At 43.7% G+C, this 21,287-nt stretch overlaps 1 protein-coding gene across 3 annotated transcripts in view; it reads left to right on the top strand.

Moving 5' to 3' along the window:
- The window catches only part of GPR137B (G protein-coupled receptor 137B), a 32,531-nt gene extending 12,645 nt beyond the window's left edge, over nucleotides 1–19,886 (top strand). For all 3 annotated transcript variants that reach the window (XM_065680225.1, XM_065680226.1, XM_065680227.1), the window contains exons 4-9: nucleotides 4,469–4,518; nucleotides 9,541–9,763; nucleotides 12,935–13,088; nucleotides 15,194–15,318; nucleotides 18,085–18,209; nucleotides 19,275–19,886. In XM_065680225.1, coding sequence (XP_065536297.1) covers nucleotides 4,469–4,518; nucleotides 9,541–9,763; nucleotides 12,935–13,088; nucleotides 15,194–15,318; nucleotides 18,085–18,209; nucleotides 19,275–19,386 — 789 coding nt within the window. In that variant the 3' untranslated portion in view covers nucleotides 19,387–19,886. The remainder of the gene's footprint in view (nucleotides 1–4,468; nucleotides 4,519–9,540; nucleotides 9,764–12,934; nucleotides 13,089–15,193; nucleotides 15,319–18,084; nucleotides 18,210–19,274) is intronic.
- The last annotated feature ends 1,401 nt before the right edge of the window (nucleotides 19,887–21,287 follow it).

The raw sequence follows: 21,287 nt of genomic DNA, 5'->3' as shown, positions 1-21,287 counted from the left end.
CAGCTGAAACTGAAAATTACTCCAGTGAGATCCTCTTTCTCTTTTGCTCTGGGAATATGTGACTTGGCTTTGACACCTGTTTCATTGATACTTATAGGGCCAGAGTGGCTGTTGATTTAACTTTCATAACAGTACCTGGAACCCCCTTAAGCTACAGCAGCCTGGCCCTGTCTGCCCACTGTGCTGCCCAGCAGTTCTGCAGAGCTGTCTGCAGCTGAGCTGCTGGTGGGCTCCCATGCCATCCACACTGCTCCTCTGCTGGGGCCTGGTAAAATGCCTTTAAGGTCAGCTGTTTACATCAGCTCCTGCAACAGAAGTTTTCCCTGGCTCTATGAAGGGCTTCTTGGAGTCTTTTTGTACTGTTGCAGTTTTGTATGCCAGACGTATACCTCAGGGGAGTGGAGGAGGGAGTGTGAGAATCTAATTTGAGGTTTTCAGTCCTCTGGCAAAAACAAGGAGTCAAAACAGGATATTTCTCCTTTAAAGCACAAGCGAAAGGGGAAATACCTTTAAGAAGAAAAAGTAACCCTGTAGACATTAGAAAATTAGCAAGGACTTTCACTGAGTTTTCTGTGGTGTTGTTCAACTTGGGGCTCTCTGAAAGCTCTTTTTTTAAAAGTCTGCCTTCTGCTTGCTGTTTAGTCTATTCTTAGGAATAGCCTGGTTTGCTCTGGCTTGCTGGGAGACTTGCTTAAATGACTCAGATATTGACTGGAAGCTTTCTCAACATTATTGCAGGGAGGGGTCATTGAACAACCAGTCTCTTGAGCTGTTATAAGCAAAAGGCTGCACCCACACATATAAGGTATATTGAGACCAGCTTCTGACATCCTTACTCCCACTGAACAGCTGTTTGTTCTGTGTCAGTCGTGTTGCTTCCAGCAAGGCTACTCCTGAACTAAGGCCCCATCAGTGTTTAAGCAAAGGTGGCAGAACCTGGCTGCCTGTGTTTCTGTCTAGCAATGATTTAGTAAGAGCGTCCATGCTTTATCCTGTAGCTTTCATTCTATATAGCATCCACTGGCTGTACCATGTTCTTTTTCTTTCTTAACAGTCATTTTGCTCTGATAAAGTTCAGAAGCATTTATCATCTGGGACAGGCCCGCCACATGTAGAATCACAGTAACAGCTGTTTTAGTGACCTTGCATCTGGGGATCCTGCTGGATCTGCAGATGGAACATCATGTTTGGTTTTAGCTGCTATGCACAGAGCTTTTGCTGGGTAGGGCAGCTTGGACTGGTTTATGTGATGGTTCTGCTCTATGACATTATAGGGACGAGTGGATCATTTTTGGGAAACCACAGGAGATTTATGCAGGGTCTTGTGAATTTCTAGGTTTTGTGGACCAGCACAGCTCGTTGCCCACTGCAAACTGCTTGTCTTGTGCAGTTGTGTGCACAGGCTCTGAACACTCTGCAATTCCTGAAAGCTGTCAAAATTAACGGTACAGTATGTGTGAGTGCGACTCAGAACAGGTGGGGATTGTGGAATGGCCCTAGAGACAAGTTTTACTTGTTTAGTTTCACCGAGGTCAGGAATCCGTTCCTCCTGCTTACCCACAGTCTCTTGAAGAATAAGCAGGGTAGGCGATAAATCTTGTACAGAAAAGTGTACCCTGTCTTTTCTCTGAAACATGACAGCCCTTCCTTATGCACCACAGAAATGCAGAATATTCACAAGCCTCTTATACTTCCCTTTTCAGTAGCAAGTGAGTGAAACATAAAACTCCTTCCTGAACTCCTGTGTGAATTCATGATCCAGGAATTTGGAGAATGAATCACAGAAATCTTCTGTGAGGGCTGCGGCCAGAGATGTTAACTGTTTGAAACCAGTATCAAGCAGGTATTTTTAGAGACTTTTTCCCCCAACCTTTCAATGTTATTCTCAGGTGATTTTTTCCGGGCCAGCTGAAAAGCTTGGTGCTCTCTGCTGGTTCAGCTGGTCCTGAGCAGGCTGGTACGTCACAAGAATTATTTCCAAGTCAAGGCAGCTGTTTATGGTGAATAGGAGTTAAACGACAAGTTGTTCCAGGAGCACAGGAACAAGCGAAGCCTGCTTTTTCTCCAGATCTATGCCTCATGCTTGACTCTGAGCTGTTTCCCTCACTGGGGCGTTTCTTACGATTCATTGTTATCCAGGCTCTCACATACTGGGGGATGTGTAGGATCATTATGCAACGTTCTCCTCGCGGAAGTCGTGTATCATGTATTTATAGAGTTTCTCACTTCTTTTGAGTCATTAACTTTTAGAAGGGTGATAAAGGCTCATTTGCTGGTACTTCAAGTGTTTTTCCATCAGTTCTCTGACTGGAGTATTTTAAGATCAGTGGGGGGACAGATAAACAGGCTGACAGGCAGGCACATGCCTACACATACATAGTGATCATGTAAGTCCTGTTTCCTTGGGAAAGCATGATAATCATAGGAAATATCATGCAAGCTATACTAAAGAGCATGCAAAACCAACTTAAATGGATAAGGCAGAATAACTTTTTTTTGCAATGCGAGCAATCAGTGTGCTTCAGTTCTGGTTTAAATGAGCATTTGTTAACTAATTGTGTTTGGAAACCATGTTAGCTTATGAAAAAGCAGTGATGCTTTCCAGTCACTTTTTTTTTAGTAACTAAGATATAAAATATGCTTATATATTTTGTATAATTTCTGGTGGTGGTTAAGCACCTGTGACTGATATTACCTAGCTGTGTTTCAGAAAACATCCAGGTTTTGCCTTTTCTCTTACAGCAAGGTAATAACTGGGTCTGAGCTCTCTTTCTGTAAAAATACATGTTTAGTGAAAAGACAGAAAGCAGAAACCATATAATAACTCAGACTAAAATAATGAGTTTGGTTCTTTATGGTGTCTTTTTTGGCTATGTAACATGGGTGCAAACATACATAGAATCATAGAATTGTTAGCGTTGGAAAGGACCTTAAGCTCATCAGGTTCCAACCCCCCTGCTATGGGCAGGGACACCTCACACTAAACCATGCCATCCAAGTCTCTGTCCAGCCCGGCCTTGAGCACTGCCAGGAATGGAGCATTCAGAACTTCCCTGGGCAACCCATTCCAGTGTCTCACCACCCTCACAGTAAAGAACTTCCTCCTTATATCTAATCTTAACTTCCCCTGTTTAAGTTGTAACCCGTTACCCCTTGTCCTATCACTACAATCCCTAATGAAGAGTCCCTCCCCAGCACCCCTATAGGCCCCCTTCAGATACTGGAAGGCTGCTATGAGGTCTCCACGCAGCCTTCTCTTCTCCAGGCTGAACAGTCCCAACTTCCTCAGCCTGTCTTCATACGGGAGGTGCTCCAGTCCCCTGATCATCCTCGTGGCCCTCCTCTGGACTTGTTCCAGCAGTTCCATGTCCTTTTTATGTTGAGGACACCAGAACTGCACACAATACTCCAGGTGAGGTCTCACAAGAGCAGAGCAGAGGGGCAGGATCACCTCCTTCAACCTGCTGGTCATGCTCCTTTTGATGCAGCCCAGGATACAGTTGGCTTTCTGGGCTGCGAGCGTAACTGAAACCACCTCATGTTCATTTTCTCATCGACCAGCACCCCCAAGTCCTTCTCCACAGGCCTGCTCTGAATCTCTTCACTGCCCAGCCTGTAGCTGTGCCTGGGATTGCTCCGACCCAGGTGTAGGACCTTGCACTTGTCATGGCTGAACTCCATAAGGTTGCCATCAGCCCCCCTCACAAGCATGTCAAGGTCCCTCTGGATGGCATCCCTTCCCTCCAGCATATCAACCGGACCACACAGCTTGGTGTCATCGGCAAACTTGCTGAGGGCGCACTCAGTCCCGCTGTCCACGTCACCGACAAAGATGTTGAACAAGACCGGTCCCAACACTGATCCCTGAGGGACACTATCCGTTATTGGTCTCCAGACGGACACTGAGCCATTGACCACAACTCTTTGTGTGCGGCCATCCAGCCAGGTCTTTATCCACCGAGTGCTCCATCCATCAAATTGATGTCTCTCCGATTTAGGGACAAAGATGTGACACGGAACAGTGTGACATCCAGCTGCATGCCAGGGTACTATGATGGGCTTTTCATGGGAACAGGGCATCTGACACAATATGCTGGTATATGCTCATCTACATGAGACACGTATGGTGCTAGGTTATATAAGAGCCTAATAATTACTTGCCTCTATGATTATACTGGCACTGGTCATCTAATGAACCCTGGTATCTAGGATCTTAGTCCCAAGGCAGAGTAAGTAAAAATAATGGAGTAGACAATTTGTGTACAAGCACATCATGATATCCTGCTGAGTGATTTTAAGACTTTGCTTAGAGCTTGCCTGCCATGGATAAGCAATAAATGCAAATCTCATGTAATGAAACCTGTCATTGCCTTTCTTGTGACCTGTGAGACAGGATTCCTGCAGACCACAGTGTCTTTCCTTTCTCATATATATCCTGTGTTTGATGCAATATTTTTCTGTTTTGCAGGTGATTTTTAAAGCTAAGTCAAAATATTCCCCAGAGCTACTGAAATACAGGTAAGAACCATGCAAATATTCAATGTGCTAGAGAAGAGTAGACATGCGTTTTGAGAAACACTGTACCTTTTATAATTTGTGGCACTTGTATCTTAGCTATTCATATTTATGTACAAGTGTTTTATGATGATGGTTCTGAGGCCAGCTTCTTCCTATGGCATTTAGAAGTTTGTGTCATTTCTCAACACAAGCACCACTTTTAGATATTCACTTATTTCAAAGGTAAATATTTCAAATGCAAGCAGAAGACACAGACCCTGGTGATTAGTTTACAGGTTCTTAACATAAGTTTGCTGGGTGAATTCAGATCCAGTGCTTTGGAAAAGGTAGCAGAGTGATATGTTTATTTTGACAGGAATGAGTGGGACTGAGTATGAGTTAATCCGTGAGGTCAGTGGTTATAAAAGACTCAAAAGTTTTGGGAAGGTGAGAGAAGACTTTTGAAGGAAAGAGTGAGAAAGAATGAATTCAACTTGATGCTGTGTTTGGGAGCTGACAAATAATCTCCCCTGACTCTATAGGGTTGAGGTTATCATAACTTTGCATTTAGGTGGAGATAATTGTTTGGGATCTTGTTGAGCAGGAGAAATTGTCAGGAACTACTTGACAGATCCCCATAGGGCAGTAATGTCCAGAAAGCTGACAGTCCAGTCAATGCATTACTGTTTATTGCGGTAATGCCTAAAAGCCTCAGTTGGGCAATGTTGTTTAGACAGGGGGGAAGAGAGAGTGGTTTTCTCCATTCTAAAGGAAGAATTTACAATCTAAATTCAGGATAGGAGGACAGAGTAATTTGAAACTGAAATCTGACCTGTTACTTGCTTACTGTTAGGAGAACACAGTACTGTATCAAAAAGTCAAATACTAACATTGTCCTTGCCCTGGAAAGTGCATTATCCAAGTGGGTTTTGATACAGCTGGAGAGGTGATCCTCTGGAGCAGGTGCTTCAGAAACCATGTTCAGTAGAAAGGCAGAACAGTGAGAGTAGGCTTGGGTTGGGCTGTGCTTGGTGAGGGTGTGGGACACACAGGGGGTGATGGCTGACTGAGGGATGTGGGCTCCACGCTGAACCGCAGCTGATGCAGAAATTATCAGGATGGGAACAGAGAGGCTGCATCTATTTTGGTGGCCTCAGGAATGCTTTCAAGTTAGTGGGTCTGTGTGTGTACCTTGGCCACATCCCAAACCACAAGGGGCAAGAGATGGATGCTCTCTGGTAAACACCGTGGTATAAGAATACATTCACCCCACCCTTTGCACTTTGCTTTCCGTGGGAAGGAAATCCAGGAGTACGGCTGCCAGACAAGCACAGCATAGACCAGCCAGGTCCCCAGCCAGCCCCCAGTGCAAGAGTGCCTGCCCCTGGTGGTACACACAGGCAACAGGAACAAAAAGGATGGCTTTGCACAAGGCCTGAGCTGCTGGTCAGGGTGATACAGGGCAGGTCTGTAAACATGTGTCTGGCTGGCTTTAGAGATGAGAGATAAAAGCTTTGACTCCCATCTGTTACTAATGTTTGTGGTAAGGCTTTATTCCTGAAAAATGCTTGAAAATGTCTTTATTCCAGCAAAGGGAGCTTGTGATATTTAGTCAATGCCTATAAAGTGACTACATTAGCACCCTGCATGAAGTTCTTGGAGCATTTCTGTTCCCGGATACTTAAGTACTGTGACTGGAATTACTCATGCACAGATTACCCTCCCCACAACACCTCCGTGTCCACCCTGAATCTTGCCTACTGCATTTCTAGCACGGATCACTCTTGTATCTGATCTAGCCTTTTCTTTCTTATTTAGGTCTGTTGGTAAAGGACTTCAGCAGTATTTTGTTTTAATGTCTAGATCTCTTAGCATGAAGGAGTTTAGCCTGTGTGAAAGAGCCATGTAAATAAGCTGACCTCGTTTCCTATCTTACATAGAGCCATTGAAGTGGTGTAATACATGTACCTACAGCTGAAGTCCTGAGTCTTAATTATAACTGGCTAGTGAATGATCACAGACTCACAGAGTTGTTTACGTTGGAAGGGACCTTTAAAGATCACCCAGTCCAACCCTCCATCCCATGGGCAGGGACATCTTTCATGTTGCTCAAACCCTGATGGAGAGATGGATGATAGAAAGATGGACAGCACACGGACAGGGGCTAGAGTCTGCACTTACTGAATCTGATCTTCCTTCATAGCTGAATATTCACTTTTGGGTTTTTTCCCCATTTCCTTCAAAAAGTGTCAGACCTTACTGCCTGGTATTGGTTTCTGCAATAGATAATGGCAACATAGCAGAGCAACAGAGGTGTAGGACTGCTGTATGTATTGGCAGAAATCAGCGTAATTTCAGATAGAGCAAAACCGGATAAAATCCTACCCAGAATATTATCTGATCCAGAATGTTAAGTAAACTTTGCTCAGCACAGCCTCCATGATGTTAGTCACTGTAACAAAAGACCTCAAGGCAAAGCCTGTGACAGTCCGACTTTATATCTAAACAGCCCTTCTGCACATCTCCCTGAGCTTGGGGACTTCTCACAGTCACTGGGTCTGGATGAGGTTTGCTGTGCTGCGTGTGCGTGCCTTGTTGCACACAAGCCTCAGACCTTGTATGGGTTTGAGGAAACCACACATAAAATGCAGTAGTTTCAAACAGATTTTCCTGTTAAACAAGGCAGTGCTCGCTGCATTGATCTAAAGTTTGATTTTAAGCTCAAATTAAAAGGTAAGGGTGCATCCAGCCCAACGCAGAAAGAATAAAACACCCTGGCACGTGCCTTCCCTGGCCAAGCCGGATTACACACAGCTCCTTTTAAGAGACTAGCCCTGAAGTGGGGTTTAGGCACAATGAGCTTTTGAACAGTCACTGGTGCAATCTGGAAGCAGCTTTCCTGCCCTGCTTTTCTATTTTCAAAAAAAATCCCATATGCTTATTCATGCCTTGTAGGTGCCCTTGTAGCTGAGATTCTGCTTCTAGGTTGGGAATGCTTTCTGCAGCTGCAGAGACCCTAAAACTGCCCTGAGACACAGCCTGCATCTGTCAGTGCTTATTCAGAAGTTCAGCAACAACACGCCTATTGTCAAAACAGGCAGCCATTTCGCCAGCTACATCATGTTAATAATGGGGATGGAAGATCATTATGTGAAGAGCTGCACCACTGACTGGCCATGACAGCTCGCTCTGGCACGTACGGAGTGTGTGGGCATGAACGTGTGACAATGATTTTTGTTTCTGCTAAACTGCATGAGGGAGCCTGGCCTGCTGGTTAGGGAAGCCTCTAAGCCTTGCTGGTGGCAAGCCAGCATCAAGGACAGGCAGGCTGCACTGAAGCAGAAGGTCCTGCCGACTAAGATGGGCAAAAAGAGAGCATGTACTTAGTGTCCAGCTCGTAGGCACAATGTCTGCGAGCATACCTTTCCTTGTAAGCCTAACCCCCACAAGAATGTTTTACCTGCACTATAATAGTGGAGCAGAGATGAGACTATTAAACAGACTTTGGGAGGGGAAGAAAGGGAAGACACTTGACCACCACTTTTGAGATATTAATTAAAGCTGTAAAGGTACAAGCACTGCAACCGGGAACTGCGTTCTCCAGAGGAAGCTGTGTGAGAGGAGCTGCAGGACTGCAGTGCTTCCAGCATTCACTGTGAGGTTTAAAGGAACTATCTCTAGCTGCTAATCCTAAAAACAGAGCCCTGCACTGGAAGGTTTAGAATGAGCACAATCTTCTGCCTGAGAGGGAATTTCCATGACTGTCAAGGAAAAGACAGCATCCTCATTCACTGCCAGATATAGCTGGAAAAGGCACTGATTCACAAGCAGGGACTTTTGGACTTTCAGTTCTCCCTGTTTGTTACACATTTAAAAGGTCTCAAAGATACACCCCTTCCTTTCTTGCCCTCTGGAAAGAAACCAGCTGTGCTTCAGCTTTACAGCTTCATTGATGCTACCCCAAAAGGATACAGATGTGTGAAAGAAAAAGGCCACAATTAGGTAAAGTATTCTTAAGCAATCAGGACTGGATTTCTCAGAGACAGTCTGGGTGTTTGCTGTTTACCACATTCAAAGTTTCCAGCAGGCATAAAAGCTGTGGCCAAAACCTCTTGTTCAGTGTCTGCAAAGGATGACTCTTATTCGTATTGTGATGACAGTGAAGTAAGCAAACACCTGAACTGGAGACATGCCCCTTTTTTAGTGGAAAGCTTCACAGCTGTGTGTAGGAGTAGAGAGGAGTTAGAAGAAGCTTTCCTTGAGTATGTGGTATGCTTATATTGCAGGTATCAGGGCTGAGTAGGTGAGAAAAAACAGATGGAGAAAACCAGTCCAGCTCCTGCGTGTCTGTCGCATTTCTGTTCCAGCTCTGCTCCTGTGGCTGTGCAAACACACCTTCTGCCTGGCATAGATGGCAACATGCCAGCCCAGAACCAATATGCATATTTAACTTTCTTGATGTTTCTTTCAAGAAGTTGCCTGTGACCAGGTTATTTAGGAAAAGGGATGAAGATGCTGGGGAGCCATTAACTCAGGCATTTTCCCTACTGCTAGACACTTCCCTAATTTAATATGAAATCTCACAGCAAACATCAACAGTCAGTGATGCTTCTCACGGCAGTGTTGGTGTAGCAAACCCAGGGTCAAGCACAGACCATTCCAGGCAACTCAGCCTTTTGCAAGGTTTCTCCTGTCAGTGAGCAGTAGTTAGAGGGTTTTTCTGTGTATGAAGTGCATGCTCTAAGAAAGTACATGCATATTTTAAGTAGTTTGTAAGAAAGGTGCTGTTGTATTTCTGCTGCAAACAGTCTTACATGTTTTGCTACTTGATATTAGTGTTTTTACTTACAGCTTGTTGTGTAACTGTAAAAACAGGTTTGATACGAGCTAAGTTAATCTCTCCAGCAATCTGGAGCACTCTGATTTGGATATATGCTGATGGTCACTCTGTCAGCTGTGGCAGCCCAACAGGCACAACTTCCATCTCATTACATACACTTGCTGAACAATGTTGCTAAAACTGTTTTCTCCTCACTCTCCCAGGTTACCCCTCTACGGGGCTTCTCTTTTCATAAGTCTCCTCTTCCTCTTGGTGAATTTAACATGTGCAGTATTGGTGAGGACACAGAATTCAGAGAGAAAAATCATTGTCTCTGTCCGGGTGGCAATTAATGACACGTTGTTTGTGCTGTGCGCTGTTTCACTCTCCATCTGCCTGTATAAGATTTCCAAGATGTCTTTAGCCAACATTTACTTGGAGTCCAAGGTAAGGTACATTTTCGGTTCTTTTCAAGTACCTTCTCAGAGACAAGGGCAGTGCAAGACAAAGCCATGCAGTTTTTCAGATCCCCTGAGAGCTGGAGGCCTTAAACTTCACAGCTTGCACTTGGCTCACAATGCAGGTCAATATATGAATTAAACACTAAGTGGCAGTAAGGGCACTTTTGGCCAACGCCAGTGGCCCCCAGATATGTATTTTTTAGGCAGCCTTTACAGATCTTACTGGCTGGAGTTTTTCAGTGCTGCTTTCAAGTGGATACTGCTTTCTCCAGGTCCCTGTCTGGGGACCACTCTGTTTCAGTACTGCCACATAGAAGTGGTCTATATTTCGGCATCTTTCAGCTTGTCAAATTATTGACTGATTTAAGTTAATTGTTTCAGGTGACAGCATGCTGAAGATGAACCAGACAGAGGAATCTCCCTGTATACATTTGCATAATGTCCTATAGATAAGGAGAATGGTTTTAAAAGACTGAATATAGTATAATTTAGCCAAGTGGGGAGAAGGGGAAAAGAATTTCACCTATTATGCTACAAAATCTTCTTTAAAGAGATATTGTTAGGTTTACAGCTTTGCACACATTCAGTGGTCAAGGTGCTGGGTGGCATCACATAAGCATGCAGTGTTTATTATGATATCACATAAGCATGCAGTGTTTATTATGATATCAGTGAAGATGGTTTATATTTATAAACAATGAAACGGTTTTCAAAGGGCCTTGCATTTGCAGTAGATATTTGAATCTTAAATTATTAGTTTAATCAATAGCCCATTACTATTACCACAACAAACCCTTAAAAAACCTAAGTTTCAGCTGCTATTTAGAAAATCATATAATAGCATTCCTCTCTCCATTTACTTAATCAGATGAAAAGAGTACTTTTCCTGTTTAATAAATCTGGCCATACTGCACAACAACTGAAAGTTCAGGGCTGAATAGAAGATTTAAAAACACAGCTTAGTTTGTTGATTTTTTTTCTTTCAAGCCTCTCATTTGCTGACCAAAGGGCATGCATGGGCAGTGGATTATTTTTACTAGTAAGAAGAGTCTTTCTGCTTCTGCAAATCACAGAAGTGTAAATCTCTGTAACAAAGCAGTGTTAACCTGAGGGAGGCTTTGGGAGATTACTTTGTTCCATTTCCTCCTCCTGCAGGAAACCTGATCTTCTTTACTTGAAGTTATTTCACAAAACCCAAACAAACTCTGACATTGTTGCAGACAGGAAAGGTCAGAATGCTCAGCTGATGAAAGTTTGAATGTGGAAATGAGAATTAAACAGTGTTTTGCTCCTTCCTGCTGGCCTGAAATGGAAGTTTCTCTGGGGACTTCAGTAGGATTTGACTGCTCATACCTTAGGGACACAGATGGCTGGAGCTGGCAGTGAAAAAAACACATCCTGGTTTACTCTGCTACTGTTGTGTGAAAAAAAAACTAGCTAAGAAGAAGAATCCATCCTCTGCAGTGATATAATAGAAGCAGCATTGGAGATTATGTGTACTCTGTGGTGTATGTAGATAGGAATTGATACTGGCAGCCTTTAATTTGTGTCTCCAATCTGCTGGCACGTATCTTCTGACCATGTGGAAACACATTCACTTCCATGACCTGCCATGGGGATCTGGCCTGGATCTCTGCACCACAACTACGACAGCACCAAGGGAGTGCTCTTTGGTCCCCACTTGGGTCAGTTCTGGGCTGGCTGGAAGCATCATGTAGTGGGACATGCTACCAGCTTGGGGCGACCCCTCTTTTTTGTAGGGGCTTGTGAATGACAAAGGATTCCTCTGGCTTCATTTTTACTGCTGCACTCTTCCTTCTCCAAGCCACTAAGTTGATTTGACTGGCAGCAAAACCAGGACGCTTCTGCCCTGTTTTTGTATTTGTTGGGGTTGAAGTTTGTTAAATCTCTATCATATTTAACCATTAACTATCAAAGAATGACAGCTATGTTGGGAAACCTCAGTAGGGAAATACCAATCCCATTCTGCTCTTCACTTCTGCTATCACCAGTCTGTGAATGCCACTGAGCATACGGTATGTGCCAGTCAGCACCTTCTCTCTGCTCCCTCACCTCCAGTTCCCATGACAGCGTCACTGGCTTGCTAATACCAAAGGAGAACAGAGAAGTGCCTAGCAAACATTTCCTCTTTGTGGCACTTCCTACTTGCTGGTCTTGCCACAGCTTTCTCCACTGCTTACTATGGATCTGGCTTCAATTCCCTTATAGCAGCAGGCTCTTGGCTCACTACCGACATGGCTGCAGGATATAGTCTGGTGAAGAGTGGTAGTTCCAATGGGCTGTAATCAGGAATTCAGTCAAGGATGTTGACTGTACTGGGGATTTTGTAATGCTCCTAAGCCTGGCTGTTCCCTGAACCAATAATATTTTGCTGGGAAAACAGGCAAGCTGGTTTTCTGCAGGCTTTTCTAACTACTCCTGAGCTCCTTCTTACTGACACCAGGAAATGCAGGCTGACGAACTGGGCTGGCAGAGCTGCAGGGTCCTCTGTCCACATTCCTCTCAGGGCTTAGGAACTGTTGTGGTTTCACACTTTGTAGTCTCATTCTTCTCCTTGTGTGCAAGCTCCCACTCACAGGCTGCCTTGCCATGGTCACTCTGCCCATAAACCGTGCTTCCACTTTGTCTCCTCTGTGTTGACATCAGGCAAAGCAGGATATTCTGTTCCTGCCTGTGTTGTGTTTAACTGCTGACTTTTGCCATCTGTCTGATGCTTAGGAAATAGGCGCATAGCAAGCACTTGTAAGAAGATGCAAGGTTGCATCATGCTAACAAGCCAACATGTGATGCAGGATGCTCTATAGCCAATGGAGAGCTGAGGGCCAAATTCTCTTGCTTCATCTGATACCAAGTGTATTTCTTACGTGTTTTCATTACTCTGAAAACAGCACGTGGACAGAAAGTTGTAGGAATTAATCACACCCCATCTTGGAAAGGGCTGGAACTGCTGCCATTGCCTGGAAAACACTGTACTGATAGAATGTAGGAAAATACATAGTGTAGGATGTACTGATCAAAGAAGGAAAAGTCAGTTGAATTAGACAGACAGTTGCCTGACAACCCCTGAAGTCCATGCAAAGCAATGTTCTTCTCAACTTCCCTTATGAATAATAACCTGTGCTTAAATCTCTTCCAGGGCTCATCGGTCTGTCAGGTGACAAGTATAGGAGTGACTGTTATACTGCTTTATACCTCACGAGCCTGTTACAACTTGTTCATCTTATCATTCTCCCAAACCAAGAAAGTCAATTCTTTTGATTATGATTGGTACAACGTGTCAGATCAGGCAAGTATGAAAATATTTGATAATGAAAAAACTCATTCTGTAAGTGATGAATTTCCTAAATGCTATCAAAAGATGAATTAATACATTAAAATGTTTTGGGTTTTTTTTATTCAATGCACCGAGGTTGTTTTGCTCTAGAAATACAAATTTCTGGAAATTTCAGCTTAAGGCAGAAAAACCCTCACCCTCAGTGCTAAAAGAAAGAGGTACCCACTAGACAAATAATAATAATTCAAAAACCCCCAATCTTTTATCTATCTTGACTTTATGGTTAAAAAAAGATGCCTTTTATTAAACCAGGCAGTTATTTTGTCCATTAGAAAGACTGTTCTGTACTTGGAGAAGCAGAAAACCAGCACCTGATTCCTCTGAAATGCTCAGTTCTGAAGTCAGCATCAAATCTCCCATTGGCATCCCAGGCTGTGGAGTTACTTTAATTCTGTCATTAGCGTGACAGCTTCTATAGTCTGAGGGTAAGACTAAGATTCTTCCCAACCTTTAGTTGCAAATGGCAATTCAGCTTGCAAGTTAACAGTGATAAAAGCACCGAAGGATATAGCAGGGGATTCTTCACTGAATTTTATGAAACTTGGGCATCCAGCTTCGTTCTCTGCTTGGAAGCATGTGGTTAGATCCCAGTAGTTTTCCAGTTCTGTCAAAGCTTGGCAGAATGGCAGGCCTGGATCTGGACCATGACTATATATGAGTGTGTGTATATATATATATATATATATATATGTCTCCCCACCCTCTCAGCAAGCCCCTGCATTCCAAAAGCAGTGTTCCCAGCCTCGCAAGGGCATTGTGTTGCCAGGGTGGCCAAGCAAACCTGGAGCCATTAACTGCAGTTTTATCTGTTGAGCAGTAGATAAAACTGTAGGTGAGAAGCAAGGTAAATGGTAGGGTAGGATTGCCCAGAGGACTTCATTATGAGTTAGTTGAGCAGGGTCTGTCAAGGGGCCAGGAATCAACCCTGCTGTGGCACAGAGAAGGGGACTGCAGCAAGGTGTTCCCAGGCCGTGTCACTAGGACACACAGGTTTAGGCAGAAGGGCACTAGACTGGGACTTACCTCCTGAATCAAACATTTGCCCTCTTGTTGCTGGGGCTTGGAGTGTTGCTGCTGCTCCTGCTGAGCCCCTGCAAGGGCCACTTCTTGTGCTGACTCCTATAGGCTGGAATAACAGGGGCTGGAGCTTTATGGTCAGAATATTTGGTCACATTTCCCCATGGAAGCAGAGGTTGCTCATAGGGAGCTCACTGGAATGCTTTAGGCCTTAGGCCACTGCTACTGATTTTTGAACATCTGGTCTGACTTGTTGCCTGGATTTTGGGGTAAATTATTTGAGCCGTATGTAAAGGGCCTGAAACTCAGCAGCAGGTATTCAATTTAGTACCAGAATCAAAAGTCACTTTTAAAGTATAGCCCAATGTTTGTACTGTGGTACTGCCTCAGGTCACTGTCAGAAACATTACCCTTTTCTCTTCTGTATACAACACAGAAAAGGAAAGGACAGGATTTTCCCTCTGCAACTATGGTGAATGGTGGAGGGGAAACCAAGAGAGAAGTTCAAAGCTAATGCCAGAGTAACAACATGGTTATTCAAGCTAACAGTGTGCACCAATTTGAAGGGATACAAGCCTTCATTTTCAAAAGCAAGATTGCCAGCAACGCCTTTGAAGACCTGGGCATGGATTGTTCCCTTATGTATTATTCCCAGCTGGAAAAGACTGGAAAAGTAACTTCTTGTTACCTGGGTTTGATAGCTTGATCAAATGGTTGATTGCCAAGCTTTTAGACTGGGAAGACCCCTGCAGTAAACTTTGATTTTGGTCAAGCAAAGATAGCAGGGGGAGGAGGAGGGACGAAGGAAGGTGGAAGGAAAGGGACGTACCCAATGAGGCAGTGTATTGATTTTTTTTAGTATGCCTTTAATCATTAGCCAGGTTAATGTGGCTTTACCGAATGGAATTTCTGGCCGTGTTGTCCAGCAGTTCAGCCACTTAAATACAAATTTTCATAAGAAGACATGTTGTTCCTGCACCTTTAAATAAGCTGCTGTCTTTATTTTTTTTTTAACACTTTTCTCTCTGGCTTTTCAACAGGCAGATCTGAAATGTCAGCTGGGAGATGCAGGTTACATAGTGTTCGGAGTGATCCTTTTCATCTGGGAGCTCTTGCCTACTTCCTTGGTTGTGTATTTCTTCCGTGTCCGAAACCCTACGAAAGATCTGGTAGGTGGAATCTGTTCGTGTATTTGTTAGTGTGGTGTCCAGGCAGGTCTGGCGGCTCAGCTGCTGAAGGAGCTTCTGCTTCTGTGCATTTTTGACTTATTTTTTTCAATGTATCCTTGGCAGAATGAAAGCAATTCAAACATCCTGCTTCCTTATACTAAATCCCCATGAAGGAAACTCATCGTATCTACCCAGAAGGAAGACAAGGTAGTTGGTTCTCAGACAGTTTACCTTAAAAATCAGAAGCCATCTTAAATGTAGGGACATCTTCCCCTTGAGTTAATACAGTACTTTACTGGAGTCAGTAGAAGAGGAGTTTGTTACCCAAACTTGGGATCTTTCACGACATAGCAGTGAAAATGGATGTGTGCTGACTGCTCAAAAGCACGTATGAAATAAAAGATTGAATTCTTTCAGCCCTGCATCTGTTTCCAGGTTAAAGACCAATGCAGTAACAAACACTTGCTGTCATATATGTCTGCTATTTCAGCTGAGCAGAGATTAAGGTGTGAGTTGGAAGGATAATTCCCTGTAAGTATCCTTAACATTTAGGTAGTTAATAGATGGACAAGCATTTTTTATAGCTGTAGGCAATGTCTCCAGGTTAGCATAGGATGCGTTGGTTGAGAGGCACATGGAGAATATCAGCCCTGCACTAGGATTACCAAGGTAATATCTCTGTTTCCACAGGCCAAACCAAAGATAGTATTCCCCAAGAAGGATGTGAATGGTAAATTCACAAGAGAAGTAATTAACACAATAACCTTTTACAGAAGGCGATGTTTTTTATTTTCACAAGCAGATTTCAAAGACAGTAATGAAGTCAGGTTGACGTAATACCTGACAGCACAGTTAAAGGAACCCCATGGGCCCCAGTGTCAACCACAGAAAACCATCTCAGCCCCACTCCTACTGAGGAGTTACCCAGGACAAGTGCAAAAGAAGACAGGTTTTAAAGGACACTGCAGTGTTGCTGCTCTTCTAAAAAGTGACCCCAGAGAAATGTCATTTTATTTAAAGTCAGTTTAGTAAGGCTGGACCTGGTGGCCAAGTTTGGACAGTATGGGAGAGATTCCCAAGAACATGAAAATAAGGGATGCGGCCTAATCTCTCCTTTCCAAAAGCTGCTCACATAAAGACTTAGAATCTACTCACATGAGAGCTGACAGAGTCAAACAGGCCATATTCTCTTACAAGTCAGAAAGCACTGCAGTAACAGCTGTACCATTATATTTTTGCATTGTGATTTGTAGAAAGCCTTAAATCTCCAACTTCATAATGGTACAGTTCAGAAGAGCCAATCAGTGATATCACTTCTTTTATGGGTACATTTTTTAGGGTATGACGTTATCTGTCATAGTGGGTAGGTCACAGATGGATTTTTTTTCTACACAGTAAAAACTGGAACAACAGTGTTAGAAAGAAGCAAAAAATGGACTCCAGCAAGGCAAAAGTGAACTTCAGTGCAAGTGTGCCACAAGAGGGAGGCCAAGGCCCACGGGACCCTAGATTCAGCAGGCTGCTCCAGCAGGCTGTTACTGCAGTTAAATACCAAATTGGCCCAGTAGCTGAAAACACTTGACCAGAAAACATGGGTTTAGAATGAAAACAAACCTTTTCTAGTTAAAAACCCTAACAACTTCCATTTAGTGAAAATCGAAAATGTTCATTAGTAAGGAACAATCCCAAGAAACAGTTGTTCTTTGGTGTTAAGTTTCTCTCTTCAGAAAGTTTTGAGTAGAGGCACCCAGTGCTCAGCCTGGAAGGAGCTCCCTGCCTGCTTTGGTGCTGACACACGGTCACTGCAGCGTGCAGTCCTTTGCCTTGCCACACTTTCAGCCAGCCAGGTTGGAGCTGGGGAGACAGCAGAGGTGCACCTATTTTTATTTCATCTTTGTCAGTTCTTCAACATCAGTAACACAGGGAGAGATTAAACTGCTCTCCTGCTTAAGGCCAAGGAGATGTTGTCCTGGCTTATCTGCAGGCGCTGGGAACCCTGTTCCCTGGGGATGGAAGCAGTGGATCAGTGGAAGAGGCTCAGCGGGGTCCTGTGTGTCCCTGTGCTGTTTTCCAGAATCAGACTACCCTTTTGAATCTTTTTGGGTTTTGGGTTTTTCTTTTTCTTTGCTTTTGGTTTTGATTCATAGGGAAATAAAAGCAAAACGCTTTGTAAATGAAGGAGTTAGTTACATGTGTATCCCATTCCCTGTTTTATCAAAGGGCCTTTCCTTGGGATTTGACCCTCACAGCACTGTAGGGTAGATATTGAAATTGCTCAGAGAGTTCCTAAGGGGCTTTCCAGCTGTGGGTTCATGAGGCAGGTGCCAAGATTCAGCATGAGCAGTTCCTGAAGCAAGGGAGGTAATACACAAGGATGGAGGGTTACAAATGTAGGGGGTAAACCCCAATCTCTTTAGGCATTTCATATCTTGCAGCTCCTCAGCTGCTTCCCTACTGCTCACTCCAGGCTGAAAGTGCAAAGCATCCAGGATGGACAGGAATTCAGCAGCCAAGTGAAATGCAGAGTAGAGGGTGGTTTCAGGAATAGGTTCTATCTGTTGGCCAGAAGGAAAAGCCGTCAGTATCTGTAGACTATGACTGTGCTGGTAGAGAAAAAGAGAATGCAAAAAGCCTACAGGACATATAAACCTGCCAGTTTTACCTTGGAAACCAGGAGGTAAATCTGCAGTGACGTCTTTTAGAAGTCAGGCTCCAAGCAGTTGATCTATCTGTTGCAAATACTGACTGAGGTTTCCCTTCCCCCAGGCCAACGCGGGAATGGTCCCAAGCCATGGCTTCAGTCCCAGATCTTACTTCTTTGACAACCCCCGCAGATACGACAGTGATGACGACCTAGCATGGAATATTGCACCACAAGGGGCACAGGGCAGGTGAGGTACACGAGAGAACTGCTTGCTTCCTGTAACAGAAACTGGAGGAGGAAGAACCCTTACACACTGCAGCTGACTAATGTAAACTGTCTAGCTCCAATTGCAGCATAACTTCCAGGGAGTTGAGGGGAAGCAAAGGAGGAAGCTGAAGTGGAAAGCACTGAGTGACTGTAGGGAGCCAAGGGCTCCACAAAGAATGCAAGGAACAAGGATGAAAACATACTTTAAGAATTGTAACAGCATTGCCACCTTTTGAAAAACTCAGGTCAGACCTTTTGGCTGCAGGCTTCACCCTCTGTTTCTTCCAAAAGTGGCCTAAGAAGTGCCATTCACTATTTTAAGCGCGTGAGCAAGGAAACCTAGAAAAAAATGCTGTCTCCCTGCTCAGGGTGAGTGGGGAAAAGCTTGACAGCACAGGCAGCAGCTTGTGAGGGTGGTGAGAAGCCTCTCAACTTTGGTTGCCCTGTAACATGGCTAAATGTCTTGGGGTTCACCTGAAATGAAGGGGGCATTTGCTTTCCAGCTTGCTGAAAGCTTATTTGAAGCCACCTAACTGCCAAAATCCCACACAACCCAGAACTGGGGTAAAAAGTCAATTTTCTCTGTGTAGCTATGAGCTTTAGGCAAGGATTCCCTTCCAGGAAGGAGCAGTTCCAAGCAAGCATGGTAGCACCCAGTTCAGAGAAGGAAAAGCACTGCCAGGACACTCTCCTGCCCAAAAAGCAGATTCAAGTCACATTACTCATTCACTGTTCCTGTATCTACACTATGGTAGTAGTAAATTAATCGGTCATCTCAAAATGAAAGCTAACCATAGCTAACATACCTGGATGTAGTTCTCGTCACTCATTTACCTAAGATTGCGTAGTCACTGCCTCTGAGCCCAAACTATGGTTCAGTACAGTTGGATATTCACCATTTGCAGTTACTGATCATCCTACCCCCTATTTCTGCACTTCAGTGTGAGAACCCCCTCTATGTGGTTGCATGTTCCCCACATTGCCTAACAGAGTATATCTACAGAAACAACCTGCCAGTCACTAACTCTCCTGTTTCCTTTTCCAGTTTCTCTCCAGACTACTATGACTGGGGCCATCAGAACAACAGCTTCATGGCTTACATTGGATCTCTCCAACATGATCCAACCCTGGACACAGACCGGCCAAGCCCTATATAACTTCAACCAACTACAGCATCCCAGGACATTCCAATATTAAAACAAGCGTTCTGCAAAACAAAGCTTAGCAATTTTTTTCACCTTTTGGTTTCTAGAAGTGTTCCTAAGCACAGATAAATGAAGAACTTGTCTTTACCACAAGCTTTCCATAGCTAAAGGAGAAGTATAAGCTAATGATTTAAACTTTGAAGACTGTTCTAATTAATACCTTGTTCTAAGCCACGGTATTTTTGGCTGTGAATAGAGTTGTTAGAGCACATAATTTAATCATTTTATGCTCATTTTAAAAGAGCAGATTTCATGAAGTGAAATGGCATAATTATTTTCTAAGTATTTTTATTTTTACACTGTATATTAGGTTAGAAATACATGATTATGGTCAATATAATGTAAGCAGCTGAATTGGTTGTTCAGACGCATGACAGCAGCTATTCTTACATGCACATGAAAGCCTGTACAGGAAAAGTATCAACCCGATTAAAGACTGTCTTTTCAACTTACGGCTACCTTCTCAGAGCACAATTTACTCCTTGGACCATCACTGCTTACTCCATGTGGCCAGCTGGTTGGAGGCTGAAGGTTATCTACACTCTAGCTACTACCCCAAAACCCATGACATTTGTTTAAGACAGTTGTTACCTTCTCAGCAGCTGTAGGGCCAGTCTCAGAGCAGAGGGATGGGCATCTGCTCTGCTGGAGCCTTGTGAACTGCAAAGCAGGATGAAAATTCGTATGTTTGAAAAGTTAGTTATGTGACCATCTCTGTCAATCAGCTCTAGGTATATTATGTAGAAGAGTAAGCCAAATACCTAGCCAGAATACATGTAACAGTACTTAGTTACGTATTAAAGACCTAGGAAGCACAGTCTGGGAACAGGGCAAGTGCCAGGAATACATAAAGCAGAAAAACCTCAGGTGGACCTAGAGGATAAATTCTGCATTACTAGCAAAAGGTCAGCCAAGCCCTGCTTCAGCCTTATACATTCAGGGATAAGCGTGGGGCTTTGGGGTGGAAATGGTAGATAAATATCACGCTAGTGTATGACATTTGCACATAGATTTAGTGCATAGCATTAATTATTTTTAGGCTTGCTAAGGTGAGTAGGAACCCCTACTCCAGGTCTTTTTACTGTGCCCAGTATGGACTGGTACACTCTACTGTGAAGTACTCCACACCCACGGCATCAACTCCTCCTTCCCCACGTAAAACAAATATTGTCAATCAATTCAGATTTCCCTAGGAGGAAATCTAATTTCTTTTAGTAATCTTTACTTCTATAAACATGTAGTTAATTTTGAGGTGAACTACAGCATCCCCAAATGGTGGAACAGGCTTGATGTTTTCCTCATATTCAACTTCAGAAAGTACTAGAAGTAGAGAATTCTGGTACACATTTCACAGAGGATACAGAGGAAAAAGGAGATGGGGACTAGATCTGATCAGGTCTGTTTGGAAGCTGAAAGCACAGTAGGGGCAAGTTAATATGACAAGTCTTCCACAGTGTCTTTGATTTCTGTAGTAAACCCAAAGCACAAGCCTCTGGCAGAAGCAGAGCACATCCTGCAAACCCTCCAAAGCTCCAATTAGTTTCTTCACCTCCTACCAAATGTTCACTAAAGGAAACAAGCCAATTAAATGATCAGCCAGAGACTGAAAAAGGTGCCACAGCACTGGGAGAAGAACAGCGATTTTATGAAAGCCTTTGGAGTTCTACAATCATGTTTGTACAAAACTGCCTGACAACTGCGTGCAAGAAACGTCTGCAGGAACTGCATTTCTTCCATGGCAGATAGAGCTGCACAGCTAAAAAAAAAAATAAAAATCAATTATGAGAATTCTGTGCTTAAAACAAGCCTGATCTTTGTGTCCCAGTATGCAAAAATGTGGAAGGGCAAGAGAC

Source organism: Lathamus discolor, chromosome 5 (genome assembly GCF_037157495.1).
Source record: "Lathamus discolor isolate bLatDis1 chromosome 5, bLatDis1.hap1, whole genome shotgun sequence".
NCBI lineage: Eukaryota > Metazoa > Chordata > Aves > Psittaciformes > Psittacidae > Lathamus > Lathamus discolor.
This window is presented reverse-complemented; position numbering and strand designations above follow the sequence as displayed.